Consider the following 15,723-nt stretch of genomic DNA (forward strand, 5'->3'; position numbering starts at 1 on the left):
AGGCGGGATCAGGGAAATCACCCCAGGGAAGAGGCCCGGTCCCTTAAACCCTGAGCGGGACGCGTTTGGAGGCAGTGCTTTTGCCAGTGGGGGGGGGGCCGGCGGGGGAAGGCTGGGAGTCCTTGGGCTCGCCTGCGTGGGAGCCCGAACGCGTGGCCGTGTCCTGACCCTCACCAGGGCAGCCTCCGTGGACTTTGGTTCCCGTATCTGGAACAGGTGACGCATCCATGGTGAAAAAATCCATGTTGCCTCTCATTTCAGTTGGGGTTGTTCTGAGTCGGCTTATTGATGAAAACCAGGCAGGCGGGAATAGAGAGAGAGAGAGAGAGAGAGAGAGAGAGAGAGAGATCTTGCTAATTGGGTTGCATTTCCATCTCTGTGTGGGTTGGGAAGGGTGTGTGTGTGGTTGCTTGATGGAGTGCGGAATTTTTCCACCTTCTGTCAAACCTGGAAGTTCTTTCCTTCTTAAAGGCCTTTCGCTGCGGCTTCCAGCTGGTTGCTATGGCACCTGGGTGTTTTTTTTTTCCAAATGCTTTAAGGATAGGATCCTGGCCCCACTCACCTGTTGTAAATGTACTGCACAACATGATTCCTAGCAAATCATGGTGGGTTGTTGTTTTTTTTTCTTCCCCATTTTGTTGACCTGGTCATTCAAATGGGCCGTTTCTTCTTCTACTTTTTTTGGAGGTTTGTCCCCCGAGAGAATCCGGATCAAAACTGGGATGAAATGAAGGCTTTTAAAGAAGAAACATGTCCCTTTTTGCAAAAAGAAAAAAAGAGATGCTTCTCTTTTTCCCTCACCCTTTCTGCTTGCCTGAGTGTTGCACCGTGAAAATCAGTCAACCAGATTTCAGATTTTTGACCAGCAAGTGTAAATATAATAGGACAGACATCTGGGCTGGGAAATGAAAATTAAACAATCCTTGCAGTAGGCTTGCCTTTTCGGCATACATTCGGGTTTATTGTGCTGTTGATGGAAAAAAAAAAGTGCACACACACACACACATATCAAGGAGATCCAGGTGCGAGCCACGGAAATCCTGGGGTGGCCCTTGGACAGCCAGTCTGTTCCCATTTCTTTCATTCGCGCTCTCTCTGCGAGCCCACCCTAGTGGTTCTCGGGATGAAAGAGGGAGCGGGGAGAGCGACATAGACAGCCACGAACTCGTTGGAGAAAAAGTAGTAGCGCAGGAGCGTTATAAATTATGTAAATTATGGGCAGGTTGCACCTTGAGCGTCTGACGAGAGATTCAGACACGGAACACAATATTATAATAGTACAGTGGTTCCTCGCTAGACGATGATAATCCGTTCCACTGAAATCACTGTTTAGCGAAAAGCATTTTCCCCATTGGAATGCATTGAAACCTGTTTAATGCGTTCCAATGGGGAAGAATCGTCGTTGTCTAGCGAAGATCAGCCGTAGGAAAGCCGCTTTGGTGCCTGGGGATTCTGGGAGTTGTAGTCCAAGCAGTATTGGGAGACCCACGCTTGAGACCCCGTGCAAGGCGTTTGGGTCGAAAGGGTGAGCGGTGGGTGAATGAAAGTCTTCTTGGGTGGGAAGGAAAATGCCCGGTCCAAAGCAGGCAACCCCCCCCCCCCGGCCCATGTCCCGAGCCATGGCATTTTGGCAGCGGGTTGCGAGTAGACTGGAAGGTCGTCTCAGCTTATTTTGAGGGCCCGTGAGGTCACCGGTTGGTCCTCGGGGTGTCCCCGGGCTGGTTTTGCAGCCTGGATGGTGCTCTTGAGTCCCCGGGGACCCGTCCTGTTCAGTCTTCTGATGGGAGACCCAACCAGGGAATTCCAGGGGTCTCCCAACCAGCGTGGAAAGGACCCTGCTAAGCTGCAGCCCCCCCCCGCCCCCCATCTGAGTGGGCCGGCTGGATCCCCCCCAAAAAAGGGGTCCGGCTTGGGAGCAGGCGCTGCCTGTTCGACTCCAGGGACTGCTGGGAGCAGGTGAGGGCCTCGCCCCCCCCCACATCCCTCACTTGCGGTTTGATGATCAGCAAGTTGTGAAAGGCAACCAATTCTGTGGGTTTGGGGAAGGGACCCAGAGGCGCTTTGAGGGTCAGGGAACCGGCAAAGGGGGGTGGGTGGGTTTAGGAATGCCGGGCCAGCCGGCCAGAGACGGTGCTGAGCAGAGCGGGAGGGAAGGGGAAGGAGCAAACCAAAAACGACAGCTGCCCAAGTTGGCCACCCTTTCCCGGTTTGGAAAGATAATCGGTCCAGGGAGATGTCCCCTCCCTTCGCCGTCTTCTTTCCCCCCCCCCCGCCATGCGCCCGCCCGTCCTCCTGCGACACTGGGGAAGCTGGCAGGAAGAGGGAGCTGCAGCTGGCACCTCATTCCCTCCCGCGAAGGGCTTCAATCTGGGTCAGGGATATTCTCTCTCTCTCCCCCCCCCCCTGTGTGTGTGTGTGTGTGTTTCTTGCTCACTTTCTTTTCTCTGCTGGCTCTCTTCAACTCCTGGGGGGGGGGGGGGATCCGGTGGCATTCGCCACCTAAACTCCCCTGTCCTTTGCGCTTCCTCCTGGTGGAGCAAGCCTGCCCGTAGGGAGAGGCGCAGGAAAGGGGGGGGCGCGCAATCCAAATGTCCCTGAAGCAAAGGCTGATTCCCCCCCCCCCCCACTTCCGTCCTTCACTTTTCAGGCTCTGGAGACCAGGAGGGGAATCGTGGGAGAGGTTCCTGCCGGGGATCCCAGGAGAGAGGCCGCCCGGACCCTGTTGGGTGCCCTCCTGAGCGGGGATCTGAATTATCCCAGTATTGGGGGCTCATGAAGGCATTTACCCCACCCAACCCCACCCCACATTTTCCTCCTTCTAAGGGTCGGGGGGGGGTGCTGCCGTCCAGCGAAAGTGTAAACACGGATCGGCAGAACTGGAGGCCAGTCCAGCCGTTTGAGGTCAAAGTGGGGGGGGCCCTCCAGATTATGCAGGGGACGTCTCGGTCCGGCTTGGGTTGGACCTTCGCCGGGCGTCCCGGGTGCCTGTCTGGGGACCTCAGTTTCAGAAGGCACGTCCGCCAGCCCCGAGCGGGTCCAGAGGAGGGAGGCCAAGAGAGCGGTCAAGCGCCCAGAGACCCAGCCCTGGGAAGGGATGCTGGAGGGACCCAGAGAAATGGGTAGGCCAGGGGCAGGGCGTTCCCGGGGAAGATGGATGGAGCTTGTTTCCTGCCCCTCCGGAGGGCAGGATCCACACCAGGGGCTCCAGGGAGGAAAAGGGAGATTTGGAGGACACCCCGAGACGTCCGGCCTAGTGGGAAGAGCCGTTTCAGTGGGGGCGGGGGGCGGAGTCCCTCAAAAGGATGCAGACCCAAGTTTGTGGCAGGCTTTCAGACCTGAGGTTGGGGGGGCGGCTGTCTGTTGGGGATCCTGTAGCTGCAGGTTTTCCCGGAGGGATCAGGGGACCCCTGGGGACCCTTTCCGCCTCTGTGGCTCCGCCATCCTGTGGAGCCCAAGAAGGGGGCAGTTTGGGAATCGCTTGCCCACGTGGCAGCAAGGGGGGAAGGGAGGCCGGGTGGAAAGCGGCTGGGTAATGGAGGGAATCGTGCCCAAATAAACCCCTCTGGGGGGCAGAATCCACTGGATTCCTTGTCGTTAATGCTGCCAGATGTGCCACCTCTGCTTCTCCTCCCTGTCGCTCCTTCTGAAACACTGCCTTTGAACCCTTTCCTCTCCTCCTCTGTAATTCCTCCATCACCACCCCACACATAGCTCTTCCTTCCTTCCTTCCTTCCTTCCTTCCTTCCTTCGATCCATCATCAGCTCCTTCCTTCCTTCCTTCCTTCCTTCCTTCCTTCCTTCCTTCCTTCCTTCCTTCGATCCATCATCAGCTCCTTCCTTCCTTCCTTCCTTCCTTCCTTCCTTCCTTCCTTCGATCCATCATCAGCTCCTTCCTTCCTTCCTTCCTTCCTTCCTTCCTTCCTTCCTTCCTTCCTCCCTCTCTCTCTTTCTGTTCATTTATCTCTCTGTCTTTTTCCGGCACACGGGCCCTCCCCACCCCACTCCCTACTCTTCAATTTGAAGCCATTTATTGAGCGTTGGGCATGAATGACAAGGCGCCCGTGTGCTAACGAGCACCTGCTTGCATGTAATTGACTTGCTGACTAATTGCCGGGATAATCATACTTGGTGCATAATACTATGGGGTGGAAAGAGGGAGGGAGAGGGAGGGAGGGAGGATGTGTGTCGGTGGCCTGAGGTGGCTAGTGCCTCTCTTTTTTTGGCCGCCTTGTGCCTGTGGAGAGTTTCCCTCTGCCTTGATCTCAGCGGTGGCTGTGGGGGGGGGGACAGATTCCACTCGCCTTTATCCTCCTGGCTAGACTACTAGACTTTGTAACAGGCGGGTCTGCCCCTTGTACGCAGTCTGGAGGCTGTGAAGTAGAGGGGGAGGATGAACCGGGTGGAGCGGGGAGGGGTGTTAGCATGGGGGGCGGTGAGCCTTGACTTACGACCTTCTCTGATGGGGAGAAAGGAAGATTTCCAGTAAGTAAACAAATAAACAACCCACCCTTGCTGGGCGAAACGATGAGGGTTTTGTGCATTTTTCATTTTGACCCTCGTTTGGATTGATCGATCCATCAGTCACAGAAATGTCATTTCTGCAAAAGAAAAACCTTGTGCTTCGCTTAGAGGACTGTATTTTGAAAACCCATTTTGTTGGAAAATGCACATTTTTGAAGGCCAAATGCACATGCTTTTTTTTTTTCCAAGTGGGGAAAAACCTAGAGGTTTTATGTGTGTTTGTATTTTGTTTTGTTTGCTGAAAGTTCTCACTCTTGGGGAGCTATGAAAAATCTTTTTGACCTGATCCTGTTCCTTCTCTCCCCCCCCCCCACAGCCCGACAGCCGGTCTTGGGCTGTTGAAGGCAGGGGGAGAAAAAAAAAGGGGGGAAGAATCTTTGAGGTGCTTGGTTTATATCTGTGCAACCGACACTTTTCCACCTGTCTTAAAAGAATGGCGTCCTCTGTCTGTTCCACCTGCACCCCGTTCTCAAGCTGTGGGTCTGGAGGGCCGTGCCGGCCGTGGGGATTGGGGCCCTTTTCCCACCCCCACCCCCCACGTTTCATGCACTTGTAAAGTTGTGTCTGGGCCACTCTTAAGAGCCTTCCTTTGGGGCTTCGTTATTTCAAGACCGTTCTTAATTTGCTTTAGGTGGTCTTTGCTTTGTGCCGCCTTAAGTGTTTTAACGTAAACCACTTAAGGGCCTTATTGGATCAGGCCGTATATAAGAGATGCGGATAAATTCATAAAGGCTTTAAGATTCTCTCTTCCCCCCTCCTGCCACTGCCACCCCCAAAAAATCCTCTGCCTGGTGAGCGGAGAGAGGAGACAGGGAAAGAATTTGGAGGTGGGTATGAAGAAGCTGGGAGGAGAAGGAGGAGGAAAAGAGGGGGGGGCGAGGAAACCTGGCAGATCTGTTGCTTGGTGATAGTCACTATGGCGACCATCTCATCCCCGCATCCATGCATCCCTGGTGCTCGGCTCTTGGCTTTCTCACCTCGCACCTCTTGTCTCTTGGCACAAGCATGTTGGGGGGGGGCGGGCGGTGGCGGGGGGGGGAAGACGGAGTGAGGGGTTCGGGTGAAGGAGATAATGCGCTCTGCCCTGGAAAGGCTGGAATCTGAATTGCAGCAGCTCCCGAAGGCTGCTGAGCAATCTGGAGGTGGCGAAAGGAAAGCAAGGAAGAGTGAGCATTCACCCATCGTCGGAGGGTTCTGTTTTCATGGCGCGTCCGTGGAGCAAATCCACGCCAGTTCGATCCACGAAAGCGCCATTAAAACAGAACTGCTAGTCTTTCTGGTGCCGCGCTATTCTGGTTTTCCGTATTTTTATTTTTCAGGCTCGGACAGACACGCAGGGCGGGCGGCCCTCTTCTGAAATGACCCCTGGAGTCTGTCTGTCTCTCTCTTTCGGCCTCTCTGTGGGGTTCGTTTGGCCCCGCGTGGACGATCCTGTGGCCCATGTGGGTCTCCGGGAAGGGCTTTGGGAGTGGGTTCAGGGCACACCCACCCACCCCTTGAAGGGCTTGAGGGGAGCTGGGAAGAAGGGGGCCTGTTTAGCCCCTTGAGAAAAGGGAGGCTGCGAAGGATGACACTCTTCAAGTCTTTGAAAGGCAGTCAATAGAGAGGAGGGGCAGGATCTGTTCCCGATCTCCCCGAAGGCAGGACATGGGACAACGGACTCAACGACAGGAAGCCAGGTTTCGGCTGAATCTCAGAGAAAACTTCTAAACGGTTAGAGCAGTACGACAGCGGAACCCTATGACCTCGGGAGGTGGGGAGCCCGTCAGTGCTGGAGAGAATTGGACAGCCGTCTGTCAGGTCCGCTTTGATTTGGATTTTTTTTTTAGTTGAGCAAAGGGTTGGATTGGATGGCCTCGTGGGCCCCCCTTCCCAATCCATTCGTCTATGATTCTGTGCAAATCTCTGTCGTCGTCATCCTCTCAGGTTCTCTGCTTCTCCTGCAGCCCTGCTCGCGGCGGCTCCTCTTCCCCCCTCCCCACAAAATGCAGCCTGTCGTAGTTTTGCTTCAGGCCTGGTTCTTCCTTCTCTGTCCCCCCCCCCCCCGCGGGAGGGCAGAGATCCTTCCTCTGTCCGGACGGGGTGTCTGCAACCACTTGGGGACGCCCCTGGGATCTTGCGTTCGAGGCTCTGCTTCATGCAGTCCCGGGGGTGGGGGCGGGGTGGTCTTTCAGCAAAAGACTGGAGGCTTCTCTCTTTAGAGGACATGGCAGTGTCCGTCCCGAGAACTCTCCAAAGGGCCTCTCCAAAGGGCTGTGTGGTTTTCTGAGCCCCCACCGTGTCCCCTCACAAAAATGCAGCCGGCGCGGGCACCCGGGCTCCCTTTAGTAAAGGCTTTTGGGTGAGGAATTCGGAGAGCCGGCTGACCTCGTTTCTGCTGCCTCCTCCTGGCTTGTGCAAGAGACCAGGGCCAAATAAATACAAATGGTGACGTTTCATTTCTCAGGTGAAAAGGACCTGTTGGGGATTCTTGAGCCCTGGGAGAAGTCTCTTCCCCTCCCGTTCCCCCTGGTCACCTCTCCTTCTCCTTCTCCTCCTCCTTCTTCTTCTCTCTCTCTCTCCACGCCACGTCTTTTTTTCTGTGCAAATTTCGACCGTCCTCCTCCTCAGGCTCTGTGCACCCATAATAGAGGTGATCTGGAGGTTCAGGCTTGAAACCTCTGCTGAGCTGCTGGGCGGATCTTCCAGGCCTCCCGGCGAGCTGTCGGTCTGTCTGTCCTACTTCCCAACTTGCGCCTAAATGTATTGGTGCTTTAATGCATCCATCGATAATATGGATTAATATTTATAAGCATTAAGTAAGTGTCTTCTGCTGGCTAAAACCAGCCCCATTTGTTTCTGTTCAGAATCTCCGTTTCTCCTGCTTTATTTTTGTCAGAAAACCAGGACGGTTTTCCACGGATATTCTGTGAGATTTGCCACACCTCCTGCGCGCGCTCCACGTCAGACTCCCCTTCCAGAACGGCTGTTTTTCCCCCCCTTTCTCTGCTTGCTTAGGGGAAATGAGGTGTTAATTGCAAACGATGTGGTCCCCCTGCCAGGGAGAAAAGACTCCAGGGCAGATTTTCCTAATCGGTAAAGTGGGGGGATGGAGAAATGGGAGGATCCTGTCCTTGGTGAGTTTTTTGCCCACAACCTGGTCAGTTTCATCTCCTGCTGGGGATTGCCCTCTGCTGGGAAGTCAAGCTGGTCCATTTCACTGCTTTCCTGGTTTTTACACACGGGGCAGTGTGGCTAAAGTGTTGGCTTTGTGGGGTCTGGGTTCGAGTGTGCGCCCAGCGGCAATGCTCGTGTAGGGCCTTGGGCCCATTTCACGCACACTCACTCTCCCTGACCTACCTGGCAGGGCTGTTGAGGAGGAGAAAGCAGTGGCACCACACACCTTGATTTATTTAATTTATAGGGCCCCCTTTCTCCCCATAAAGGAACCCGTAAAGAAGCATATGTCACCCTGTGTTCACCAGGGGAAAAGGTGAGGTCTAAGCGTAACTAGCAGACGCATTGTGAGGGAATTCACTGTGTCACTGTGTGGCAGGAAGAGCAACCAAGGGCTCTGTCGCATCTGAAGGATGACTGCATTTTATTGGGCCAGAACATTCACGGGTCGAAGCCTGCCAAGCCGGCCCTGCCTCTGAGGAAGCCCCACTGTGGCTTGCAAAGGCTTCTGCCCCGTGAAATCGGCGAGCCTTTAAGCTGCTCCACCCTGAATGATTTGCTCTTTCTAATAAATGGAATAAACGCGGGCACAGGGCGCTGCGTCGTCCTTTCCTGAGCAGAGAGACGCAGAGGGGTTTGTGCAGCAGGAATGAGGGTCTGGGTGGGAGGAAAGGTTGCAGGGGGAGGAATCGGGCATAAGAAGGCCCCCACCCCACCCCACCCCGTGAGGCTTCCCGAGATCAGTGGGGCAACTGAAACCAGAGTCAGAGCTAGACAAAAAAGTTTTGCTTTTTCTGGGCTTTCTTTATTTTTTTTTTCTTCTGTGTTTTTTTGTCCGGCTTTTCTCCAGTGTGGGATCTGCTCGCGTGGACCTCCAAGGGGGGGGGGCGCTGAGTTGTTCCATGTTGAGCCGCCAGCTTTGTGGGTTGGTGTCATTGGATGTCTTTCCTTATGGATATTTTTCTGTGGGTCAGTTTGTGCCTCTCTGTGTCCTGTGGACGGCCAAGAGTCTCTCCGGGCTGACCAGGGGGGGGGGAACGACTCCATGTGGACGAGGCCTTCGTTGCTAAAATAATCTAACAATAACAGCACAGCTGGAAAGGGACCCTATAGATCATCCAGTCCAGCCCCTGTCAAGGAGGCACAGTGGGGGGGGGGAGTTCGAACTCGCAACCTCTGGCTCTGCAGCCAGAGACCTAAAACCCTGAGCTATCCAGTTCCTTGAACCCATGCCTACAAGAGAGCCACCGTGCCCTGGCTCAGGGGACCTGGATTCAAATCCTCCGTGCGGATAGGAAGCTTCCTACGAGGTTGTCGCTCACTCCAGTGTTGTTGTGATGGTTACACAATATAGAGGGCAGTCCAGGGGCTGATCGTTAACCCCCTTTGAATGGGAAACAAATCCCACCACCCTCTTTTCCCTGGAGAACCGCAGGGAAAGAAACCCCCCCCCCCCCGGTCTGTTGGTTGTCGTCCGTTTTAGCCCAGCTGGTCCCCGTCGGTGGCTGCCAGGTGCAAAAAAAGGAGGGTTTCCTGTTTACGGGGATTCGGTCGGTTCCGGATGTGTTCTAGGGTTGTGAGGGGAAGCGCTTCCGGCGGGGGGGGTGCGGAGGGGGGTCTCTCTGCTCACTCCCTGGTGGGTGCGCCATCGTGCTGCAGCTGTGGCATCGGTGGGCTCCCCTTCCGTCTCCCATGTGCCCCCCCTTCTTTCTCTTCTTGGAAGGCTCAAAGCATTTTGCAAAGCTGGGGGCTTCCTCTAAAGGAAGCAATTCCTTCCCCCCCCCCCGCAAGGTTTGGGGGAAGATGCAAGAGCACAGCTCTTTCATTGTGAATAGGTCTGAGTGCGTTCTCCCCCCCCCCACTTTCCCCAGGATCTGGTGGGTTTAAGACGGGTCCCAAACCGGTCCATCACTGCGCTGTGTGGACGGGTCCCCCTTGCATGGATGGACGGATGAATACATCATGCAAGACGGGGCTGCATTTCTTTGGGGGAGGAAATTAAATAGTGGGGGGGGGGAGGGAGAGACTGAGGCCCTTTGGATGAAGACCATCACGACGGCCTTGCGTAGAATTCCCCCCACCCCCCTACCCCACCCCCAGGCCGCCCTTGGGACGCTTCGAAGGCGAAGCGGCCAACAAGCCATAATCAACCCTCATTTGCCATAATTTTATGGTGGGGCCAAGCTGAGATGAGGTAGCGTCTTGCTTGCCCCTCACGACGGCTTCTGTCTTTTGCACATCGTTTAATTAAAGACAGGCAGAGGGAACCGCCGTGCACTGTCTTTAGGGTTGGTGATGCTAGAAGAGTTTACATTTTTGTATTTTTTTAGGTTAATATCTTGGTGTTTTTTTTTCACCCCTCAATGAGCTCAACCTGGCTCTTCTCCTCCTCCGCGCCGCCCCCCTCTTTGGGAGGAAGGCCAGACCCTGAGAGAGAAGGCTGGTCCCAAGGTCGACCTGTGTCAACTGGGGGTGGGTTTGGATCCAGGGTCTCTGGTCCAAACGTGCCTCCTAACACTTTGTAACATTGAGAGAAGGCAGGATTCTTGGGGAAAGGCCATCCTGCAGGGAAAAGCGGAAGGGCAGCAGGAAAGGAGGAAGACCCAATACAAGAGGGATAGACTCCCTCAAGGAAAGCCAAAGGGTTGAGCTTGCAAGCGCTGAGCAGGGCTGTTGAGGGACAGGACATGCCGGAGAATCACTCCTTTGTGGGGTCACCCAGAGTCCGAGGCGACAGGGTGGCTGAGACAATGCAAAATGGAACAAGGAATAGAGCTGGAAGATGAGAGTCTTAAGGCAGGGGGAAAGCAAGGGGCCCTTTGGAGAGCATTCATTCATGGGGTGGCCACGCGTCAACCTGACGGCACAGAACAACAGCATCCGGACAGGAAGAGGGCGAAAGCATCCTGAGGGTGGGGACGCTGGTTGTTGTAGTACAGAAAAGAGGATTTTCTGATCTCAGGAAAAAAAATGGGAGGTTTGTGTGGTGCTGAGTTCCCCTCGCGCTCTCAAACCCACGAGCTCTCTCTCTCGTGCATGCGTGCAAAGTGCTCTCTTTTGGAAATGCGGAGCCATCCGGATCTTTGCTTTCAGAGGGCTCAGGTGGGGAAATAAGTGGTTTCCCCCCCCCCCGCATGCGCGCCCTGCAGCAGCGCATGGAAGGCTTTTGAAAAGGCAGCTGGAGCCGCCCGCCTCCCTGGCTGGGTCCGCCTTCTTGGAAAAAGAGAAAAACCAAGTTCTCTCGGTTTTATTTCCCCTGCTTTCCCTGGCAGAGAGGGTGGCCGTCCTCCTGGATGAAGGGCGGAAAAAGGAGTTGGTGGCTGGGAGAAAGACCCCCCCCCCCAAAAATTCTGCAGAGGCACGGCCATCTAGTTGCATTTGCAGCCAAACCATCCCATAATACATCTGCCACTCTTCCAAAGTGTTCCCAGCCATCCATATCGAGGGATGGTGCCTATAAGGACATGTGGAGGATTTTTTTTGGGGGGGGGGGGAGCTTTATAATCTCTGGTGGTTTTGTCAAGAAACAGGAAGCTTGTCATAAGGAGCAAAACAAGCAGTGCGCCAGCCCTTTCTTGTGTTAGCAGCATTCATTAAATAGCCCTAAATCTTGTAAAACCTATTTAGGAACAACAACAACAACAACAAAAAAGAATTAAACAGATAAAGGTGAAGTATTAAACCTGGTCCCTGCAGTTTGTAAACTAGCATCTCAGGGTTTAAAGATGAGGGTAGTCTATTTTTTTTTCCTGAGAAGCTAGGCTTCCGTTGGCAAGGACAACTGCGCCTAATTTTTTTTTTGGTGGGGGTGGATGATGAACACCCCGTAATAAGGGAAACTGAGCTAAGCAATATGTTTTAATATATTTTTTCTCTCTCTCTCTCTCCTTCTGTTATTATAGGTTTCCTTTTCAAAAAAAAACAAAAAGACGCACAGCGCCTCCCTTCTCGTCTGTGGATCAGGACTGCCGTCCGGAGTAAACCATGAACTGAAGAAGCTGCCACAAGGGCATTTCCGACTTCGAATCTTTCCTTCTTTGTAATTTTCTTCTTGATATTTTTATTTTTTGTGCGTGTGCTCTGAAGAAGACTCGTGCCGGATGACCGCGCCTTGAAAGGGGGAAAAAAAAAAACACACCAAGGCTTTGCCACTTTGTTTTGGAAATTTAGAAACAGTAACAACAACAACAATAACAACAACAAGGATTGTAATAACTCACTCCCAGACCTTGAGGATCTTGCGAAAACATGGGGCGGAAAAAGATCCAGATCCAGCGGATTACGGACGAAAGGAACCGGCAGGTCAGTGCCGTGAATCGGGGCCCCTTTTGGAGGAGGGAGGCCCCTTCCTCTCTCGGCTGCCCCTGAAAAATTCAGCTACTTTCCTATAAAGTCCAACGTGGAGCACATGTGGGTTTTAATTTTCTTGGCCGGAAAACGGGGAGGTCTGGGCTTTTTCCTCCTTCCTTCCTTCCCTCTTTCCTCTTCCCCCCCCACTTTGTCATCAAAATGACCCTGCGAGGTAGGCCCAGGATGGGAGGGAGGATGAGGCCCGAAAGCACACCTTTGAAGACAGAGAGCGGGTCCCCTGCCCTCCGTGGTGCTGAGGTGGGTCTGGATCTCCCCATTCATCTCCAAATGCCTTGTGTTTTTGGCTCCTTGCCACCTCTCCCCCCCCCCATATGAGAGCATGGAACTTAAATCCTCCTTTTACCCCTGGTGCCTTTGAGCCCTGACTGCGTTACAGCCTCCCCAGAAGTAACGGGTTAAGGGGTCTCGTTACATTTTCCCAGAACCGCTTGCTTCCAGATTCCTTCCAGGGGAAGCAGCCGTGGGCTTTTGGAATCCTGGAGACCTTTAAGGAAAGACCACTTTCTGTTAGGTGTGAGAACACACACACACAAACACACAAATGCATGCAAGCGCTTCCCTGTCCAGGCTTGGATCTGAGGTCCCTGGCATTCAGCTTCTAGCAGAGGCACTTGTTTTGTTCTGGAGATCGCCAGAAATGCTGTGGTAAAGCTTTTGTTTTTTTCCTACCCTTCAGGGAAGCGCCCCCAAGGTTGCCAGGTCTTAATGTTAACTGGTCGTGACAGGTGGCCTAGTTTGGGCGCCCAGCGGCCCTGGCAGGGCTCTCTGTCCTCTTGGCAGCTGGCCCCTCGACGCAGGCGGAGGCAGCTCGGGTAAACACCTGAGCGAAGCGCAAATCCCATTACGAGAATGAACAGGGAGCCCTCCTCCTCCTCCTCACCTGCCCTCCGGTTGGCACAAGGGGAAGGCGGGCGGGCAGGAGGAAGGAGGAGCCGCACCCACACGTGGAAAGGCAAGCTTCCATGTTGGGTGCAGGCAGGCCACGGGCGCGTCGCTGGGGGGAGGGGAGAGAGAAGCCTGGGCAGAAGAGGACCCCGGTGTGCGTAGAAGTGCATGCACTGGTTCAACTGGGATGCAAAACTGGAGGTGCATTTGAGGATGGGAGCATCTTCGTGGTCCCGCGCACCTGAGGGCTGGAAGACCAGCAGCTGAGTCAGCTGCGCCGCCAAGCCCATTCAGTAGAAAACAACTTTGGGAGAGAACAAAAACCAGGATTGTTCCAGGAGGGTCCTTGAAACAGAGGCATGGCAAAAGGAGGCATCTGGCCACGCTGCTTGGGGGGGGGGGTATGCCTGCCAGATGGGCCTGGGATCCGTTTCAGTCACGTGTGGTCCACGCCGTGGCTTCCAGGCCTGATGTGACAGGAACCGTCCTGCTGAAACTCTGCAGGTCAGGAGCTGTGCCGTTCCTTGATTCGAAAGGCCTCGGAAGGTCCCACCGTGGCAGACGGTGGGGCCACTGGTTTTGCCCGTTGATCAGGGGGTTGGGCTAGATGGCCTCAGGGTGACCCCTCCAAGCCAATGTGTCTCTGGAATGGGAAACTATAAATTCTGTGATTTCCTTTCGGCTCCGCTGCGCCCCTCCGCTTCTTGGCAACAGCTCCGCCCCTCCTCCATTCCGACGCCCCTTTTCCAAGCTGGATCCGGCATCGGTTTCCATTGGAACACTTTCCCTGTTCCTTGCTGGAACCATCATCGGAGAGGCCGGTTCACCTCGTTAAAAGATTTACTGCTCAGGCTTTGCAGGGGAGGGAGAAGAGGCTCCCGGTTGCTCCCAAGGGTTCATGTGTTTCTAAGACGAGCAAGAAATTACCCAGGCAATGTTTGTAAGAGGTCCGGGGCAGTCAGGGGTGTGTGTGTGTGTGTGCGGAGAACATGCTTCAGTCCTGGGGATGGTGCTTGGCAGGCAGTTGGGGGCTGCATCCTGCCTGATGCCAAAGACCAGATCCTTCCTACGTGTCTTTCCCGGGCTCTTAGGAGTTGTAATGAGGGCAAGGAAAGTAGGTTTGCAACCCACTGGAGATTCGCGAGAGCTCCATTCGGATCCAGAATCCTTCCGGAAGGGAAACTATGGCTCTCCTCCGTGCCAGAGCACGGGGCCAAGATGACGGCCCGTTTTCCATCTCTTGTCCTCGAGCTGCTGTGTGCATTCATGTTTTTTGCAAAAGGGCAGAGGGCTTCCTTCGAGGGAGGGCCCTGGATCAAGAGGCTGTGTGGATTTGCACATAACAGACGAGAGGATGGCCAACCGGTCGGCCGGCTTTTGGTGCTTTCATGCTCCTGACGTGGAAGTTCTGTGGGATGACGGAACGTGGCTGCAAGGCGTTGTTCGGGAAAATCTTGCCATGGACCTCTTCCCTCTTCTGGGGCTTTGACACAAACGCCCCGTCAGCCCCGGTCCGACAAGGGGGCCAAAATGCACTTACTGACCTTCGGCACCTTTCCTAGGGGCTTGTCCGGCCCGGTTTTCTCTAAAAGGCTTGATCGGCAGCACAGGACGGTGGAACGGGCAGCCACGGAAGGGCGCAAGCCCTCCTTCCTTGTTTAAGCGATGGCCAAACCCCTTCAGGGGTGTTTTTAGCTGGCACTTAATTGCGTGACCCCCCCCCCCCAGGGTTTAGGGTTTGATTGTCTTTGGTGCACCTCTCTGTGTTTTCTGCCGTGCTCTGTTTTGCAAAAGCCTTGGGAGGCTTTGAAGAGGCAAGCGGGCCAGCGCAAGCCCGAGGCCCCGTGGGGATTTGCCTGCAAGGGAGGGGGAGATCTTGGAATAACCCCTTAATGGCATTACAAGGATTTGACCCTGTGGATCTGCTCGTGGCGGCCGCTGTGGTCCCGTGTCTTCCCGGTGCCGCCCGGCCTGGGAAGCGGCCGTCCCCTGAACGTGGCGTCAGAAGGGAGCCCGAAATCCTCCCTCCGTCGGCCGGGGCAGTAATTCTGTCCCTCCTCAGAGCAGCTTAGGGCCCTCGAGAAGGAGATTGGCTTGACTGGTTAAGGCTTAAAAGGTTAATGCCGCTGGATGAGGGCGAGGAAGAAGCCCAGATAAATCCTCCCCTGGTCCTGAGGGGGGAGAGAGAGAAAGAAAGGCCTTCTGTCTCTTTTGGACACAAACCCACCAGCTTCCCAAAGAAAAAAACACAGGCAAAACCAGGACTGTCGTTCTGTAAACTGGAAGGATCTCTTCCTCCCCCCCCCCCCACCTCTTGGGTCAATCACGGTCTAGGGTGGATTCTGGGAGCACAAAATTTGCCTCCCCCCACCAGAACTTCCAAATTTCTCCAACTGGGAATTAGGGGTTTTATGGGAAATGGAGATACTTCCCCCCCCCAATTGGCTCCACTTCAGCTGCCTTCCAGTTCTGGGGTATAAATGGAGGATTATGGGGCTTGTAGTTGAGTAAACTTTACAGGTTGCTCCTCACAGGGGCTTCCCTTAGGTCTTCTACCCCTAATGGCAAGGGTTGTAGGGGGACCCTTAGGATCATCTAGTCTGACCCCCTCGGTCAGTAGGGCTGTGGAGCCAGGAATGGTTTGCAGGCAGATAAATTCATGAGTCAATCACGGTGGTGAATTTTTAGGCCTGTAGCTCTTACCATTTTGAAGTAAGGAGCCCATAATTCCCTGAATCTCTGAGTTAATTTGTTTATAACTACAATGCCCAGAATCCCCCAGACAGCTTG

The 15,723-nt window shown here is 54.5% G+C and overlaps 1 protein-coding gene across 7 annotated transcripts in view; it reads left to right on the top strand.

Moving 5' to 3' along the window:
• Positions 1-15,723, top strand: part of MEF2D (myocyte enhancer factor 2D) — a 90,171-nt gene that overhangs the window by 36,110 nt on the left and 38,338 nt on the right. For all 7 annotated transcript variants that reach the window (XM_072984264.2, XM_072984272.2, XM_072984263.2 and 4 more), the window contains exon 2: positions 11,580-11,979. In XM_072984264.2, the coding sequence (XP_072840365.2) occupies positions 11,926-11,979 (54 nt within the window). In that variant the 5' untranslated portion in view covers positions 11,580-11,925. The remainder of the gene's footprint in view (positions 1-11,579; positions 11,980-15,723) is intronic.

This window comes from Pogona vitticeps, chromosome 15 (genome assembly GCF_051106095.1).
Source record: "Pogona vitticeps strain Pit_001003342236 chromosome 15, PviZW2.1, whole genome shotgun sequence".
NCBI classification, from domain to species: Eukaryota; Metazoa; Chordata; class Lepidosauria; order Squamata; family Agamidae; genus Pogona; species Pogona vitticeps.